The following is a 19,718-nucleotide window of genomic DNA, read 5'->3' on the forward strand; positions in this document are numbered from 1 at the left end:
TATAAACGACTGCTGATTTTAATATATGTACCTTTCCTAGTGTCCATATAAAACACATCATTCGTTTGTATGCCCTGACAAACAATCGACTTATAGTCAGAACCAAATAAAACCATTATATTTTTTTAATTTTTTGTTAAATTTATTTGACTTTTTTATAATAAGTTTTTAAATTTATTTAATTTTTATTATTAAAAATACATTATCTTTTGAAAGAGAAATTCAATCTTTGCTTAGTTAAAAATATTTTGAAAATTATTGAAAAAAATTAAAAGGGACAAATCGACAAAAAAATGAGAGAGTGAGAAGAGAAAATAAAGGATGATTGTGATGATGATTTGAAACAAAAACAAACAAAAAACTACAAAGTCAGATGATCAATCTTGAAGATAAAATAAAACTGAAAGGTAAAACAATTGCATATCATTTATCCATTATCATCCACATCTCTCTCATCATCAGAGACAGAGTTAAAAATTTAATGCCTTAAATTCACACTTAGAAGCTAATCAGGACTTTTATTGCAACATTATGCTCTTATATAAAAATAATATAAAAAAACGTCTTAAATTTTCTTGCATTCAAATTGAAGAGGATATAGAGAAAAAAGTACACTTTGCGAACAATCGATGCGATCGAGCGGACTAAAGGAGGGATGTGACGAGATTCGATCGCACCATCCATCCATCCATGCATCATGATGGAAGTTTTTAGTTTGCTGGACATTTTCAATTTAATTTTTTATTTGCTGTTGATTTAAAAGTTACGCACACCAGTACCATAATTAGCACCACCGGCACGATTTAAGGCATCCCGGAAGAGTTCAATGTCCAATTCATTGTCAACACCCGCTTGCAATTCCACAGCGAAGTTCTGCAAATAAAGCAAAGAACATAAGCAATTATCAAACAAAGGCTTGAAGATTTACTTTTTCTATTAGAGTGCCTTTATGGATTTATGGACTTACATTTAAGACATCCTTGATGATGGCCTTATCTGTTGACATTTTGGCTCTTTGTATGACACCAACATCTTGACCAATCCATGTGAGGAAAATGAATTTTTTTCTCTTGGACATTTCATCGCCCATCTGTATGCGGATGTAACCGAAGGCACGCTCATTATCACCGAATTGTTGGCGGAACTCTTCGAAGCATTGACCGCGGAGGGAGCAGATTATTCTGGGACCATCGAATTTGAAAACGGCCCTAAAAGATAAGGAAAAAATAATCGAAATTAAAGAATTAATTATTAAGAATTATTACTAAAATAAGTGTTTTTTTTTGCAATTCAAAGGCGAAAATTTAAGTCGGTTTAAGGAAATCAACATTGGGGAGATATCAAATTATAAATTTAGTTTATTTTCATTGTATGAAATATTCATAAATTTGTTCTTAATTTAATTGAATTAAATGTAGCGTAATTTGCTACATTTAATTTAATTTAAGTTAAATAAATTTGATAAGGCTAAGATTTATTTTTAATTTTATTTTAAGGTAAATAATCTAATTAAAACAAGTAAGGAAAGTCTAAAGTCGGGCGGGGCCGACTATATTATACCCTGCACCACTTTGTAGACCTAAATTTTCGATACCATATTACATCCGTCAAATGTGTTGGGGGCTATATATAAAGGTTTCTCCCAAATACATACAATTAAATATCACTCGATTTGGACAGAATTTGATAGACTTCTACAAAATCTATAGACTCAAAATTTAAGATGGCTAATGCACTAGGTTGGAACACAATTTTAGTAAAAAAAATATGGGAAACATTTAAATATGAAGCAATTTTAAGGAAACTTCGCAAAAGTTTATTTATGATTTATCGCACGATATATATGTATTAGAAGTTTAGGAAAATTAGAGTCATCTTTACAACTTTTAGACTAAGCAGTGGCGATTTTACAAGGAAAATGTTGGTCGAAATCAGAAAAACATATATATGGGAGCTAAATCTAAATCTGAACCGATGTCAACCAAATTTGGCACGCATAGCTACAATGCTAATTCTACTCCCTGTGCAAAATTTCAACTAAATCGGAGTTAAAAATTGGCCTCTGTAGTCATATGAGTGTAAATCGGGCGAAAGCTATATATGGGAGATATATCTAAATCTGAACCGATTTCAACCAAATTTGGCACGCATAGCTACAATGCTAATTATACTCCCTGTGCAAAATTTCAACTAAATCGGATCAAAAAATTGGCCTCTGTGGTCATTTGAGTGTAAATCGGGCGAAAGCTATATATGGGAGCTATATCTAAATCTGAACCGATTTCAACCAAATTTGGCACGCATAGCTATAATGCTAATTCTACTCCATGTGCAAAATTTCAACTAAATCGGAGCAAAAACTTGGCCTCTGTGGGCAAATGAGTGTAAATCGGGCGAAAGCTATAAATGAGAGCTATATCTAAATCTGAACCGATTTGGCTGATATTTTGCAAGTTTTTCGAGACTCATAAAATATTCGGATGTACGGAATTTGAGGAAGATCGGTTGATATACACGCCAATTATGACCAGATCGGTGAAAAATATATATGGCAGCTATATCTAAATCTGAACCGATTTTTTCCAAAATCAATAGGGATCGTCTTTGAGCCGAAACAGGACCCTATACCAAATTTTAAGACAATCGGACTAAAACTGCGAGCTGTACTTTGCACACAAAAATACATCAACAGACAGACAGACAGACGGAAATCGCTAAATCGACTCAGAATTTAATTCTAAGACGATCGGTATACTAAACGATGGGTCTCAGGCTTTTCCTTCTTGGCGTTACATACAAATGCACAAACTTATTATACCCTGTACCACAGTAGTGGTGAAGGGTATAAGTAACAGTTATTCGATTTAATTGAAATTTTCAGGGAAGGTTGATGCGCCTAGACAAAGATCCGCTACGTTATTTCCTCATTTTATCATATTTTTTTTTAAAGTACACACACAAAAAAAATTCTGATTCAATTACGAAATTAATTGACCCAATTAATTTTTTGAAATATCTTCAATCACAGAAGTGATAGTATCAATTAAGAAATTAATTGAAAGTCAATTAAAAAATGAAATGATCCAATTAAAAAAATAATTGATACTATTAATTTTTGTTTCAATTAAAAAAATTTGTTGTATTAATGAAATTTTAATTTAATATTTTTTAAAATTCAATTATAATTTTAATTGGAAACATTTCCGTGATATGGGGTACCTGGTTTTTATATTTGGAAGAGGGATTGACCTCCCTACTGCCCAACTTTTGAAAAATGTCCTGTGATTTATTATAAAATTTGGAGAAACGTTGGGGGTGGCGTTTAGACAAAGGGAGGGGGCCTCCCCTTGCTACAGTGAGAAAAAGTAAACTTCTTCGATTTACTTCAAATTTACAGAAGACGTGGAGGAGGTTATGGAATTAATCTGGGGTACGTAATTTGTTGATATTTGGATGGGGAGGGAGACCTCTCCCTTCCCCGACATTTTGAAACTAGAATTTCTGAGCAGATCGAGGGTGGTCTCTAGGCAGAAATCCTCCACCTTAATTTTTCGATATTTCATCGGGGAAGGGGATATCCCTGTTTTAAAAGACGCTTGTGGGATTTAAAAAAAAAAGTTAACCTGATCAGGGTGTAATAACTTGGATCTGCCAAACTATGTACCTATCATAAATATTGGTTTTAGACCCCATAAAATATATACCGATCGACTCAGAATCATCTGAATTGATCTAGCCCATGGGTCCGTTCGTCCATGTATTTGGTGTTCGCTGGATTCCGGTTGCATTTATTAACCGATTTAGATGAAATTTGGTGGAGAGTGTTTATTTGACACAATGACGAAAAAATCGGACCCTTGTCATTAAGCTCAATGACAAGGAACCTCCTTTTTATAGCCGAGTCCGAACGGTGTTCCATATTGCAGTGAAACCACTTAGAGAAGCTTTGAAACCCTCAGAAATGTAACCAGCATTACTAAGGTAGGATAATCCACCGCTGAAAAACTTTTTTGGTGTTCGGTTGCACCACGGTGGCCCGAATTTACCAAATTTGACCATAAAATCTTTATTTATTACCCCATCTTACTCAAAGTTGGCTAGATCTAGTCTTCTATAGTATTAACTGTATGTGCAAAATTTCATAGAAATCGGTTCAGATGTCGTTATAGCTCCCATATATACGTATCGCCCGATTTTCCCAAATTTGACCATAAAACCCTTATTTATTACCCGATCTTACTCAAAGTTGGCTAGATCTAGTCTTCTATAGTACTATCTGTATGTGCGAAATTTTATCGAAATCGGTTCAGATTTAGATATAGTTCTCATATATATGCATCGCCTGATTTTCCAAAATGCGGTCATAATAGCCTTATTTATTACCTGATCTTACTCAAAGTTGGCTAAATCTAACCTTTTGTAGTACTAACTATATGTGCAAAAAAATCATAGACATCGGTTCAGATTTCGCTATAGCTCCCATATGTATGTATCGCCCGATTTTCCCAAATTTGTCCATAAAACCCTTATTTATCAACTGATCCTACTCAAAGTTGGCTTAATCTAATCTTTTATAGTACTAACTATATGTGGAAACAAATCATGGTTCAATCGGTTCAAATTTAGATATAGCTCCCGTTTTTCAAAAACTTCCCATAATATCCTTATTTTTATACCCTCCACCATATACCCCCATATTAACTTTGTAATTCGGTTTGTAACACATCGAAATATTGCTCTAAGACCCCATAAAGTATATATATTCTGGGTCGTGGTGAAATTCTGAGTCAATCTGAGCATGTCCGTCCGCCCGTCTGTTGAAATCACGCTAACTTCTGAACGAAACATGCTATCGACTTGAAACTTGGCACAAGTAGTTGTTATTAATGTAGGTCGGATGATATTGCAAATGGGCCATATAGGTCCACTTTTACGTATAGCCCCCATATGAACGGACCCCCAAATTTGGCTTGCGGGGACTCTAAGAGAAGCAATTTTTCATCCGATCCGGCTGAAATTTGGTACATGGTATCAGCATATGATCTCTAACAACCATGCAAAAACTGGTCCACATCGGTACATAATTATATATAGCCCCCATATAAACCGATCCCCCGATTTGGCTTGCGGAGCCTCTAAGAGAAGCAAATTTCATCCGATCCGGCTGAAATTTGGTACATGGTGTATGGTATATGGCCTTTAATGACCATGCAAAAAATGGTCCACATCGGTCCATAATTATATATAGCCCCCATATAAACCGATCCCCCGATTTGGCTTGCGGAGCCTTTAAGAGAAGCAAATTTCATACGATCCGGCTGAAATTTGGTACATGGTGTTAGTATATGGCCTCAAATGACCATGCAAAAAATGGTCCACATCGGTCCATAATTATATATAGCCCCCATATAAACCGATCACAAGATTTGACCTGCGGAGCCCCTTGGAAGAGCATAACAGTCCATAGTTATATATAGCCCCCATATAAACCGATCCCCAGATTTGACCTAGGGTGCCTTTTGGAGAAGCAAAATTCATCCGATCTGGTTGAAATTTGGTACGTAGTGGTAGTATATGATATTTAACAGCCATGCCAAAAGTGGTCCATATCAGTCCATAATCATATATAGTCCCCATATAAACCGATCCCGAGATTTGGTTTTGGAGCCTCTTGGACGAGCAAATTTCATCCGAGTCAGTTGAAATTTGGTACATTGTGTTAGTATATGGCCGTTAACAACCATGCCTAACTAGGTCCTTATCGGTCTATAGTTATATATAGCCCTCAGATAAATCGATCCCCATTTACACAAAAATTGGTCCATATCAAGTTCATAATTGTATATAGCACCCATATAAGCGACCCCAATATTTCAATTCTGGCTCTCTACCACGTATGGACTAACTCACAATTTACAAAACGATGTTAAGAAGTGTTAAGATACCACAACCCAAATAATTCGATTGTGGATGACAGTCATACGTAGAAGTTTCTACGTAGTCTATGGTGGAGGGCACGTAAGATTCGGCATGGCCGAACTTACGGCCGTATATACTTGTTGACCTTAAAACAAAGATGCAAAATCCTCAAAATAAGTTTCTCCTATATTTGAAGCGTTTTTATCTTTAATACGAATATTTAAATTAACTCAGATAATCTCAGTTAATTTAAAGGTTATTTCCTTAAATCAAAATTTTTTTCTATACTTTAAGGAAAATTGGTCTTACTTCAAAGACATACGACAATAACTGAGGGACGCGAATTGCAAAGATTCGGGACCTAAATTTAATGAAAAAAATTTTAACCAAACATTATGAAGATTATTTTAAATAAAAAAAATGCCCTCACTATTGTGTAAATTGCATGTCCGATGCATGTTCTTCAAAATAAGTCCAAATTTTTTTACAGTCTATGACGTAATTAATTTTTTTTACTAAACTACATAATTTCATACCATTCTGTGTCTGTGAGATCTGAACGCACATCTTCATATGCTTCACGTATGGCATCTTTGTCCAGAGAAGTAGCCATGGGCATCTGAAATGGAACAGAAGAAAAATGATAAAAATAATGAATAATTGTAAATTACAATACCGAACAAAGAAAGAGGAAACTCATTTTTGATTTCAATCAAAATTTATGGAGGAACACTTGATGTGCCATGGTAGAGTTATGACGGATAGATAACAATATTTACTTCCTTTTGTCTGTCAGTCAGCCACTATAGTGGTGGTCGATTATAAAGACAAAAAAATAAAAAAAATTTCCAAAATAAAAGAAAAAAAATATTACAAAAAAGTATAAACTATAAAAAATATAAAGTTTATGTTTCCTGAAATATATTAGCACCGATTGGCTTTTACCTCATAATGCATCTATCAATCGCAAATGGTCGACATGTCCATTGCACAAATCAACAATAAAAACGTCAATGCATTTGTGATGAGTTGACCGTACGTGATAAACTTGAAAAACTTTTGTGGTCTTGATGACATGTCCGTTGAATGGAGTAAAACAGTGAACACAGATACTTTTTAGAGTACTTGAGTGATCAGCAGTAGAGGAGTGCAAGCCACATAACATACACTGTTGCCAGTATTTTCCTGGCTCTTGTCTTCAAATTGGAACGCTTCCAGTTTGCGAGTTACAATAATAGACGGGTATCATCCGATACAAGCCTTCATCAGAATGAATTATAGGTATAAAGTCAAATACTCGAGAAATTTAGACAACATTTTCTATAGAAAAAAATTTGACAAACTATAGAAATAAAATTTTGACAAAATTTTCTATAGAAATAAAATTTTGACAAAATTTTCTATAGAAATAAAATTTTAACAAAATTTTCTATAGAAATAAAATTTTTACAAAATTTTCTATAGAAATAAAATTTTGACAAAATGTTGACAACATTTTCTATAGAAATAAAATGTTAACAAAATTTTCTATGGAAATAAAATTTTGACAAATTTCTATTGAAATAAATTTTTGATAAAATTTTCTATAAAAATAAAATTTTGACAAAAGTTGAAATTTTGAAAAAAAAACTCCTATAGAAATAAAATTTTGACAAAATTTTCTATAGAAATAAAATTTTGACAAAAATTTTTATAGACATAAAATTTTGAAAAAAAATTCTATAAAAATATAATTTTGACAAAATTTTCTATAAAAATAAAATTTTGACAATTTTTTTTTATAGAAATAAAATTTTGACAAAATTTTCTTTTGAAATACAATTTTGAGAATGTTTTCTATAGAAATAAAATTTTGAAAAAAATTTTCTGTAGAAATACAATTTTGACAAAATTTTTTTATAGAAATAAAATTGTGACAAAATTTTTTTATAGAAATAAAATTGTGACAAAATTTTCTATGGAAAGAAAATTTTAACAAAAGTTTCAATAGAGATGAAATTTTGACAAAATTTCCTATAAAAATAAAATTTTGATATAATTTTTTATAGAAATAAAATTTTGACAAAATTTTCTATAGAAATAAAATTTTGAAAAATTTTCTATAAAAATAAAATTTTGAAAAGTTTTTTTATAGAAATAAAATTTTTATAGAAATAAAATTTTGACAACATTTTCTATAGAAATAAAATTTTTACAAAATTTTCTATAAAAATAAAATTTTGACAGTATTTTCTATTAAATAAAATTTTGACAAAATTATCTATAGAATAAAATTTTGACAAAATTTTCTATAGAAATAAAATTTGGACAAAATTTTCTATAGAAATAAAATTTTGAAAAAATTTTCTATAAAAATAAAGTTTTGACAAAATTTTTATAGACATAAAATTTTGAAAAAAAATTTCTTATAGAAATAAAATTTTGACATAATTTTTTATAGAAATAAAATTTCGACAAAATTTTCTATAGAAATAAAATTTTGAAAAAGTTTTCTATAGAAATAACATTTTGACAAAATTTTCTATAGAAATAAAATTTTGGAAAAATTTTCTATAGAAATTAAATTTTGGCAAAATTACCTATAGAAATAAAATTTTACCAAATTTTCTAAGAAATAAAATTTTGTTAAAATTTTCTATAGGAAATAAAATTTTGACACAATTTTCTACAGGAATAAAATTTTGTATAGAAATAAAATTTTGACAAAATTTTCTATAGAAAAAAATTTTTGAAACAATTTTTTATAGACATACAATTTTGAAAAAAATTTTCTATAGAAATAAAATTTTGACAAAATTTTCGGTAGAAATAAAATTTTGACAAAATGTTCTATAGAAATAAAATTTTGACAAAATTTTCTATAGAAATAAAATTTTGACAAAATTTTCTATAGAAATAAAATTTTGACAAAGTTTTCTATAGAAAGAAAATTTTGATAAAATTCTCTATAGAAATAAAATTTTGAAAAAATTTTGTATAAAAATAAAATTTGGACAATATTTTCAAAAAATTGTCTATAGAAATAAAATTTTGAAAAAAAAAAATGTATAGAAATAAAATTTTGACAAAATTATTTTATAGAAATAAAATTTTGACAAAATTTTCTATAGAAATAAAATTTTCAAAAAATTTTCTATAGAAATAGAATTTTGACAAAATTTTCTATAGAAATAAAATTTTGAAAAAAAAAAAAATTCTATAGAAATAAAATTTTGAAAAAAAAAAAATATAGACATAAAATTTTGAAAAAAATTTCTATAGAAATAGAAATTTTAACAAAATTTTCTATAGAAATAATTTTTTTTCGCAAATTTTCTATAGAAATAAAATTTTGACCAGTCTCCCTAACATTACTGAGAGGGGATAATCCACTTCTGAAAAACTTTTTGGTTTTTGGTCGAAATTGGGATTGAATCCACGACCCTTTGTATGCTTGTATGATTGACATGGTAACCATTGCACCACGATATCCCCCGTTATTAACATGAAAAATGATAATCAAATTAACACAACTCATTTTTTCCAGTGTATCACTATAGATAGCAAAACCGTCACCTACACCCAGAAAAAAGTGACCCCTTCTTTAAGTTAAAATGAACTCATTGTGAAGAAAGTTGAACTTCGTATAGCGCCAAAGACATTTTTATTTGTTTGAACGATGTGATTTTCGTAGAAATTAGGAATAATGTATTCCATATATTAGTTAACATTTTCCTATATTTATATACCACTATACTACAGAATGAAAAAATTTAACTAATTTGAATTCATATATGGAATGATTTTATTGAAATTTTTTCATTCATTTCGACAAATCTTACACATTTGTGGTAAAACTTTTACTTCGTAATTAGAACTGCTTACCTTCGTTTTTAAATACAATTTTATTTATTTCTATAAGCAATTTTATCTTCAATAAAAGACATGTTTTATTAATATATTGAATATATTTATTAAGAATCAACAGCATCGAATCTCTTTGAAATATTAGTTTATTATTCCACTATTTCCAATTTCCGTGTGATATTATCAACTGTAAAACGCACTTTTTCTTCTTCTTGTACTTTTCACTTTTAATAAGTTGCAGCCTAACGATTTTGTCCTCCTTTTACAATTTCAATACCTACAAATATAAAAAATCATAAAACATTTTTGTTGCAAAAGGTTAGCGTCACTGAATATTACCTGCTAATTGAAGATTCCAAAATGAAGACAAATGAAAGGGTTGTTATTCTGCTGGCGTTTTCTTTCTTTATACACTATCACGAACATTGATAGATTTATTTAAAAAACGAAAATTTTTCTCACTAATTTAAAATAACAAATATTTTATATATTTTATTTGTTATTTATTATATTATTTTACCATATTATTTTTTAACAATCTCTCCGTATACCAAAACAACGCGATTCCACTAAAAAAACAACCGACGCACAAATATATCGATTACACCCACGCGCAAACACATCGATTACGATGACAGGTATCGATTACAGGAAGACAATAGAAATTTAGGAAAATTTCCTATATTCTAACAAGTGTGTTTCCTTAAGTTTTGAAAGGATTGAATACTTCTTAGTACGAATGAACTAAAATATTTTTCTATGCCAAGTGTTGTTCGTATGTATGAAAAACTTTCTATTATAAAGGAAGTCGCAATTATCATTTTATAAGAAATTTTACTAATTTTGAAGAAACTTGGTTTTAGTTCGGTTTTTGTTTATTTTTACGAATGCTTTGTTATCGGTGAATAAAATTTTCTTTTTCAGTAGTAAATTCTTATACCCAGCGAAGGAAATAGTATGAGTAAAATTCCATGCCTTATTCTAGTTAATGAACTATTCATAACTGCTTACAGTTTAGGATTTTTTTACTGAAACGAGTAAATTTTATTATTTTTCACAAAAATTTACCTTAATGGAAATAAAATGGATAAACTATATTGATGAAATTTTTTTCCTTTAGTTTCGAAGGCACTTTTTTCTGGGTGTATACATGCATTGAGTAATGAATTATGGGTATAATTTCGATATAATTCAATAGTAGTATGAATTACTCATTGATTATCATTTCTACTATGTTGCTATAAGCAACATATAAAATTTTTTTAAACAAAAATAAAAAATAAATAAATTTTCTAAACCATTTTTGGTATAGAGCAATAAAACAAATCTTGAAAAATATCTAATAAAAATTTCTGGGAAGTCATATGCCCCTATAAGGGGATCACTACTTTGCGTTTTTGGAGTTTTTTGTTTTGTTTATTGCAACAAAACGAATATAAAATGCATTTCCTTAAATGCCTGTGAATCATCACTTACAGGAGGCCAAAAACAACGAAAGTTATGGTTTTTTACAACAACCACAAATTTCCCAAGTATAAAAGGCAACTAAGTGTGCAACACCTTTATTTGGAGTTGTTTATTTGGTCCCTGCCCGGTAATTAAATATCCAAACAGTCCAGACAAAACCGTCACATTTTTCTTTGTTCACAAAATGAAAAAAAAGAAAAATATTGCATGATTTTCAGTTTTGGAATTTATGACTGATTTTTTTGGTGATTTTATTTTTAAAAAAATTTTTGGTTATTAAATTTTATTTGTTAGGGTTTTCTTTTTAATTTTTGGACTTTCGTTTTCAATTTCATGGTGTTGGAAAATGTTTTCTTTGTTAAGTTAGTAATAAATGCATTCCAACCATTAAACACGAATCTGAAAAACCACATAAGACATTACATGATTAAGTTATTTGATGTTGTTTATTGTTTACACAAAATATGTTAACATTAACATTGCTTGAATGTTTTTTCTAATTGAATTCACATAATACAGGAAGTTATGTTTCTCCTTTTATTTATGGTTATTTTTTTTTACAAATTCCTTTAGAATATTTTATTGAAGTATTATTATCTTAAATTTCTTAGAATGCAACTCAAAAAAGAGTGTACCCGCTTACATGAGGGGACCTCTATTACAAAAGCCGATACCACAAAAATAAATAAACATTTTAGGACAATATCAAGAAAATTTATTAGAGGCAATTATTAGTTGTCTTTAGTTAAAAATTACGTATTAGAACGAGGACTTATTAAAGCACCAATAAAATCTTTGCATGAAATACCTATAATTTGTATTTGTTTAATACATTTCAATTTCTACCTTGGTAATGACATCATGGTCACAATTAAAAAACAAAAACAGTACAAGGCCAAACTTCAAATACTGTACATAATACCAGTATAATTATGAGGACATCCATTACCTTAACTGCCAATCAGGATTATCCTTAAAATCCTTTGCCATTGAAGTAACGAACTTGAGCAGTTAAACTTTGTAAAACTTTTTATTTTACAAATTAACACTCCCTCCTTTTAACAAATAATGAAATAATCATGTAGCATGCTTCGTAGAAGATGTGTGTTTTACATGTCACAATTAAGAAATTTAATACGTGTCTAAAAGTTGGTTGTCAAGTTGTCCAAACCAACCCTTCACAAAGGTGTTATTTTTTTTAAAGAATGTATAATTAACATGAAAATGAAGTGAAATTTTGTGTAATAAGCTAAGTACGTACATCACAGGTATGTCCTTCGATATTTCATTACAGAATAGTTAGCATACGCACCGCCTACCATAGAAAAGTTTTGAAATTTTGTGTAATAAGCTAAGTACATACCTATCATAGCGAACTTTTGAAACACTGAGAAATGTTATCAGCATTACTGGAAGACTTAGAAATAGAATTTGAGAAAATTTTCTATAGAAATAAAATTTTGAGAAAATTTTCTTTAGAAATAAAATTTTGAGAAAATTTTCTTTAGAAATAAAATTTTGAGAAAATTTTCTATTAAAATATAATTTTGAGAAAACTTTCTCTATAAAATAGAATTTTGAGAAAATTGTCTATAGAAATAAAATTTTGAGAAAATTTCCTATAGAAATATACTATTTCTATAGAAATAAAATTTTGACAACATTTTGTATAAAAAACCAAATTTGAGAACATTTTCTATAGAAAAAAAATTTTGAGAAAATTTTCTATAGAAATACAATTTTGAGCATATTTTCTATAGAAATAAACTTTTGAGAAAATTTTCTATAGAACAAAAATGTTGAGAAATTTTTCTATAGAAATAGAATTTTAAGAAAATTTTCTTTAGAAATAAAATTTTGAGAAAATTTTTTATAGAAATAGAATTTTAAGAAAATTTTCTATTAAAATATAATTTTGAGAAACTTTTCTACAGAAATAAAATTTTGAGAAAATTTTCTTAAGAAATAAAATTTTGAGAAAATTTTCTTAAGAACTAAAATTTTGAGAAAATTTTCTTTAGAAATAAAATTTTGAGAACATTTTCTATAGAAATAGAATTTTGAGAAAATTTTCTTCAGAAATATAATTTTGAGAAAATTTTCTATAGAAACAGAATTTTGAGAAAGTCTTTTCTAGAAATAAAATTTTGAGAAAATTTTCTATAGAAATACAAACTTTGAGAAAATTTTCTATAGAAATAAAATTTTGACAAAATTTTCTATAGAAAAAAAATTTGAGAAAATTTTCTATAGAAACAGAATTTTGAGAAAATCTTTTCTAGAAATAAATTTTCTATAGAAATACAATCTTGAGAAAATTTTCTATAGAAATAAAATTTTGAGAAAATTTTCTATAGAAATACAATTTTGAGCAAATTTCTTTTTTTCTATAGAAATACAATTGTGAGCATATTTTCTATAGAAATAAACTTTTGAGCATATTTTCTATAGAAATAAACTTTTGAGAAAATTTTCTATAGAAATACAATTGTGAGCATATTTTCTATAGAAATAAACTTTTGAGAAAATTTTCGATAGAAATAAAATTTTGAGAAAATTTTCTATAGAAATACAATTCTGAGCCTATTTTCTCAAGAAATAAGCTTTTGAGAAAATTTTCTTTACAAATAAAATTTTGAGAAAATTTTCTATTAAAATATAATTCTGAGCATATTTTCGCTAGAAATAAAAGTTTGAGACAATTTTCTATAGAAATAGAATTTTGAGCAAATTTTCTATAGAAATAGAATTTTGAGAAAATATTCTATAGAAATAGAATTTTGAGAAAATTTTCTATAGAAATAGAATTTTGAGAAAATATTCTATAGAAATATAATTTTTAGAAATTTTTCTATAAAAATACAATTTTGAGCATATTTTCTATAGAAATAAACTTCTGAGAAAATTTTCTATAGAAATAAAATATTGAGAACATTTTCTATTGAAATAAAATTTTGACTTCAAAATACGTTTTTTTAAGTTTGGTAGATTGTTGGTAACATTTTCTTCAAATGTTGGAAGATTTTTTTTTGGCACGAGTGGCAACCGTGGTAACAAACCTACGGGAAATGGATCAACCCCAGGATCGATACAAGAATAGTCCCTGATGTATACACCCTCAAAAAAATCGCTTCTGTAACATATGCCCCAAACACATTTTGCTTCAAGCATATATATTTTCAGGATTGGTCCAAACAAAATATTGTTTTATTGTTCAAACATATTATGTTTCACCTTAGGGCATACACTGGTAGAAAAAAATTTTAATGAAATTTTCTTTGTGTGGATATATTTTTAAGGCGCCAATTGGTTACTTCCATTATTTTACTTGCAGCATACTCTCTAGGTCTCTCTTTCTAAACACATATGTGTTTATAGGCTATTTCTAAATTAATATATGTTTGCATCATCTGGTCCCAAACATAATATGTTCTAACATATTAACATATATGTCCCAAACATGTTATGCTAGTTTATGAACTTTTCCTTTTTTGGTTAAGCTACACTTGTAGTTTAGTCAATGCATGGCTTTAAGCTGAGATCAAAAACAACAATAACTAGTTTATGAACATTATATGCTTACACTTAAAAATATTGTGTTAAAAAATTTGAGTGCCAAACATATAATTTTTACATCCAATCATATGAAAAACAGTCATTTTCGTCCGTGTATGGACTAGTCTCAGTTTTGGTCAAAACGTATGGAGGGGAGCGGTCACTTTAGCATGGGTTTGTCATTGACGAGGTACATTTACACTTTAGGATATTTTGATAAATATGTTTTATATATATTTATGATAATTATATTTTATAATATTCAATAAGATTTCAATATTAAGAGAGCATTGAAAGCAATAAAATATATGAAAATTTAAAATTTTAGAGAAAGAGGAGAACTGGTGGCAGTCCTGTAACAGGTCCGTTAGTGGCAATTTACACCAATTCCCGTAGGGAAAATGCTCATATGAATAAATATTTTTTTTAGTTGGGATTTTAACGAATAAGACAGTGACTCTGAGTTGCCCTTTTTGTTAAGTTGACATCTCTATTTCGAGAAAAAAGTTATCGAAAAAAACAGGCAATGCTAAGTCATAAACACCAAAATTGTCATATAAAAATGTGGGTGTTGGAGATAAGAACATATTTGTAATTTTTCTTATATATAAAAGAAACTTTTTATTTTCCTAAAAAGGGAGTGCTGTTTGCGACGAAGAACAACAGCTGCATCCAAAAGAAATTTAATGAATTTCCATTGGAACGTCAGTCATTGGCTGTGGATAATTATGGCGCTCAGGGTTTTGTGATGAATCAGAAGTTGGTGCCAAAAATAACAAAAATACCCCCACTCATATTCGCCATATCGTAGTGGATTACCTCCCAAATTTCAAATCCAGACATTTGCCATATATAAGCTTGTGGTGCGCGACACCACAACTCCATCCAACCAACTCAATTCAATTGAAAACATATGCTGGCTGGTCTGTCGCTCTGTCTGTCTGTAACTTTGAACTGGACTACTCTAACTGCTGAGGAAGATAAAAACAAAACCCAAGACCGAAATATAAAATAAATAATAAAATGAAAACATATCTGAATACCACTTTTTTTCCTTGAAATTGAAAACTTGAAAATGGCATTGAACTTGTTGTTGTTGTGGTAGTTGTTCAAGTGTACCAAAAAAGGCCATAACTCATTACGTTTGATTTGTTTTTTTTCCTTCAATTTTATTTAAGCGATTAATTGGAAATATGGCAAAATAACATATTTCTCTGATCACTTGTTGATATGATATAAAACAAAATTTTTGTGTTTCATTATTTTTCATTGTGAAGATAGACAGAGCGAATAAAATATTGTAAATAAAAATAATTTTTTATTTTTAACAAATGTTAAAAAATAAATTTTTCTTATTTTATATATTTATTTTGGTGAAAAAATATAGTCGTGAGGCCAAGGATTTATTGCCATTACAATAGTAATGTGAATTTAGTTTAGTATGGTAGGATGTTTAATTTTTCTAACCACCACCATTGAAAGGTGATGGGGGTATAATAAGTGATTTCCGACTATATAAATACATATATTCTTGATCGGGGAGAAATTTAAGATGATTTAATGGTGTCCGCCTGTCTGTCACGCAGGTCAAGTTTAAAAAATGTTGTATGAATATTGGTCCAGTTAGTTTGAGTATAGTAGCTTATTTAGACTCTTAACCCTTTCACTACCAGAATAAACCTTTACAAACTTTAATTTTAATTCTGAGGACCTACCTCAATTACTTCGAGAACTATATGAGTTTGTTCTGAAAACTTGATTCTTGAATTGTGACCAAATAGCTCTATGAAAATAAGCGCTATTTGACCTTTTATATTTATCGAAGTGTGAGAAAAAATACAAAAAATAAAAAACGAAAAAATATCAGCTATAGTTTTTGTAGTAATGTCCATTTACTAGAGACATACAGTAGAAAGATGGACTCAAAATTTCGTATTTTTCGTTTATTCTTAAAGAAGTTAATAAAAATGTATTTTAGAGCTCACCAATATGGAATATATTTATAGGTTATTTAGATTAAAGCCTCTACTTTAAAATAACATCGAGAAATAAATCAAAATTAAGTGGGAAAATAGAATTTGGAGTCGATTTCGAATGTCCTTTCTGGTGGATATCGGTAGCGAAAGGGTTAAGTCAATTGTGATACCGCAGTGGCGAACTTCTCCCCAATCACTAAGTGCTGCCCGGTTCTATGTTTAGCTCAATGACAAGGGATCTGCCTTTCATAGCCAATTCCGAACGGTCTTTCACATTGTGGTGAAACTACGCTACGGAAAATTGGTGTTAATTCCCATTGAAGAACCTATCACAGGAATGGTAGCAATTTATTTTAATTTTCAAATTATTATACCCTAAACCACATAGTGGTTTGGGTATAATAAGTTTGATCGGCCAAAAAATGTGCCTACCAGAAATATTGATTTTAGACCCCATAAAATATATACCGATCGACTCAGAATCACCTCCTGAGTCGATCTAGCGCTTGGTGTCCGTCCGTCCGTCCGTCTGTCCATGTATTTGTTGTTCACAGGATTCCGGTCGCAATTATTAACCGATTTTGATGAAATTTGGTACAGGGAGTTTTTTGGGCACAAGGACCAACGCTATTGAATTTGGAAGAAATCGGATCAAATTTAGATATAGCTCCCATATATATGTATCGCCCGATTTCGACAAATGGGGTCACGTTGCGCGTTTTTGCAAACGCATCGTCACCAAATTTGGCAAAAGGTAATCTTTTCCATCGCCCTTCAAGTCTGCAAAATTTCATCCAAATCGGTTCAGATTTAGATATAGCTCCCATATATATGTATCGCCCGATTTTCCCAAATTTGGCCACAAAACCCTTATTTATCAACTGATCTGACCCAAATTTGGATAAATGTAGTCTTATATAGCACTTACTATATGTGCAAAAAATCATCGAAATCGGTTCAGATTTAGATATAGCTCCCATATATATGTATAGCCCGATTTTCCCAAATTTGGCCATAGAACCCTTATTTATTAACCGATCTTACTAAAAGTTGGCTAGATCCAGTCCTCTATACTACTAACTATATGTGCAAAATTTCATCGAAATCGGTTCAGATGTAGATATAGCTCCCATATATGTATCACCCGATTTTGAAAAATTCGCCCCTAATAACCTTATGTTTGACCATACAGGCCTCATTTCTTTACTGATCTTACTCAAATCTTGCACAAGGTAACCTTTTGTGGTATTAATCAAACCCGCAAAATATTATGCAAATTGGTTCAGATTTAGATATAGCTTCCATATATATGCATCGCTCGATTTTCCCAAATTTGGCCATTATTTATTAACCAATGTTACTCAAATTTCAAATTTTGATGTACTAGCCGATCGTATTTATACGTACTTGTAGCTCTTACATAAGAATATTGCTCGATTTTTACAAATTTTGATTTATTACCCACAATAATTTAACGATTTTTTCTTTTTTTATTTAATAATGGGCTCAATATTAGTGGCATACTAACTCCGTAGGTGCAATATCAACACAGCCAGTGTTGCTAGAAGTAGGGGAAATTCCCTATATGTAGGGGTTTTCTAATATTTAGCGTCTTGTAAGGACGTAGGGCCACAATATAGGACATTTTCACTCAACATAATTTGTAATAATTTTTACATTTTGGTGGCTCTAGAGGAGGAAATTAGAAGCCGGCAAGACTTGATCTTTAATAATGTGTGGTAAACTTTATTCCTGTAGAAAATTTTGTCAACATTTTATTTCTACAGAACATTTTGTCAAAATTGTATTTCTATAGAAATTTTTTTCAAAATATTATTTCTATAAAAAATTTTCTCAAAATTTTATTTCAGTGGAATTTTTTCTCAAAACTTTATTTCTATAGAATTTATTGTCAAAATTTTATTTCTATAGAAAAATTTCTCACAAAAATTTGTTTATAGAAACTTTTTCCAAAATTTTATTTTTATAGAGATTTAACAAAAAAGGTTACTAATTTGGGTAGAATTCTACCAACTGTGGCAACCGTGGTGGTAATACAAATTTATATTCTAAGTTGTATACGTTGCATATTCATGTTTTAAGATAATAAAATACTTAGAACCATGTTTGTTTTGTAAAATTTTTTAAATTCAACGAAAAATATGGTAGGGAAAATTGTTTGGGAATGTATGGGAAAGTAGGGAACATTTTTTGTCCTTGTAGGGTAAACCGAACATTTTCCCTGGCAACATTGACTATGAGCTATAGTCAGATTGACACAAAGCACCCATAGACATGTACCCCTTAATTTTCTTAAATATGTAACTGCGGTTTATCTCCCAGACCTATATGTTACCCCACAAATGCTTATGATTACTAATTCTGTAATGGTGGTTTAGGGTATGATATAGTCGGCCCCGCCCGACTTTCTACTTTACTTACTTGTTTTTTTATTTATTTTATTTGATATTGAAATCTTTGTTTAATATATTTCAATAGTATTTCCTTTCTGGTGCGATTCAGATGCGTAAAATTAAATAGGTTCTTAGGAGGTGTCCATGGGTTGGTGCTACTAAACTGTCCCAGGACGTGTCCGTTGGAAAAAATTGTGTCCTAAGGTGTAAATTTACCTCGTCAACGACAAACCCACGTTAAAGTGACCGGTCCCTCCCATTTACGTTTTGACCAGAACTGGGATCGGTCCACACACATACCAGGATCTAGTCCTGTACCGGTCCTGGCATTGATCCATTTGTCGTAAAGCACTTACAAAAGTTTTGAAACACTCAGAAATGACACCAGCATTACTGAGAGCGGATAATGTACCACAGAATAACTTTTTGGTGTTGGTCGAAACTGGGGTTGAACCCACGACCCTATGTCTCCAAGGAGGACATGTTAACCAGTGGCTCTCTGTGATAATCCATCGCTGAAAAGCTTTTTAAACCGATCCCC

The 19,718-nt window shown here is 29.7% G+C and overlaps 1 protein-coding gene and 1 long non-coding RNA gene across 6 annotated transcripts in view; one reads left to right on the plus strand and one right to left on the minus strand.

Moving 5' to 3' along the window:
• Positions 1-498: 498 nt before the first annotated feature.
• The window catches only part of LOC142231626 (coactosin-like protein), a 73,922-nt gene continuing 54,702 nt past the window's right edge, over positions 499-19,718 (minus strand). For all 5 annotated transcript variants that reach the window (XM_075302258.1, XM_075302256.1, XM_075302257.1 and 2 more), the window contains 3 exons: positions 6,456-6,538; positions 968-1,208; positions 499-873 (listed from right to left, as the gene is read on the minus strand). In XM_075302258.1, the coding sequence (XP_075158373.1) occupies positions 757-873; positions 968-1,208; positions 6,456-6,538 (441 nt within the window). In that variant the 3' untranslated portion in view covers positions 499-756. The remainder of the gene's footprint in view (positions 874-967; positions 1,209-6,455; positions 6,539-19,718) is intronic.
• On the plus strand, positions 15,301-15,827 carry LOC142229861 (uncharacterized). The gene is made up of 2 exons (XR_012720513.1): positions 15,301-15,351; positions 15,425-15,827. It is a non-coding gene; the product is annotated as an uncharacterized LOC142229861 (long non-coding RNA).

Source organism: Haematobia irritans, chromosome 3 (assembly GCF_050003625.1).
Source record: "Haematobia irritans isolate KBUSLIRL chromosome 3, ASM5000362v1, whole genome shotgun sequence".
NCBI classification, from domain to species: Eukaryota; Metazoa; Arthropoda; class Insecta; order Diptera; family Muscidae; genus Haematobia; species Haematobia irritans.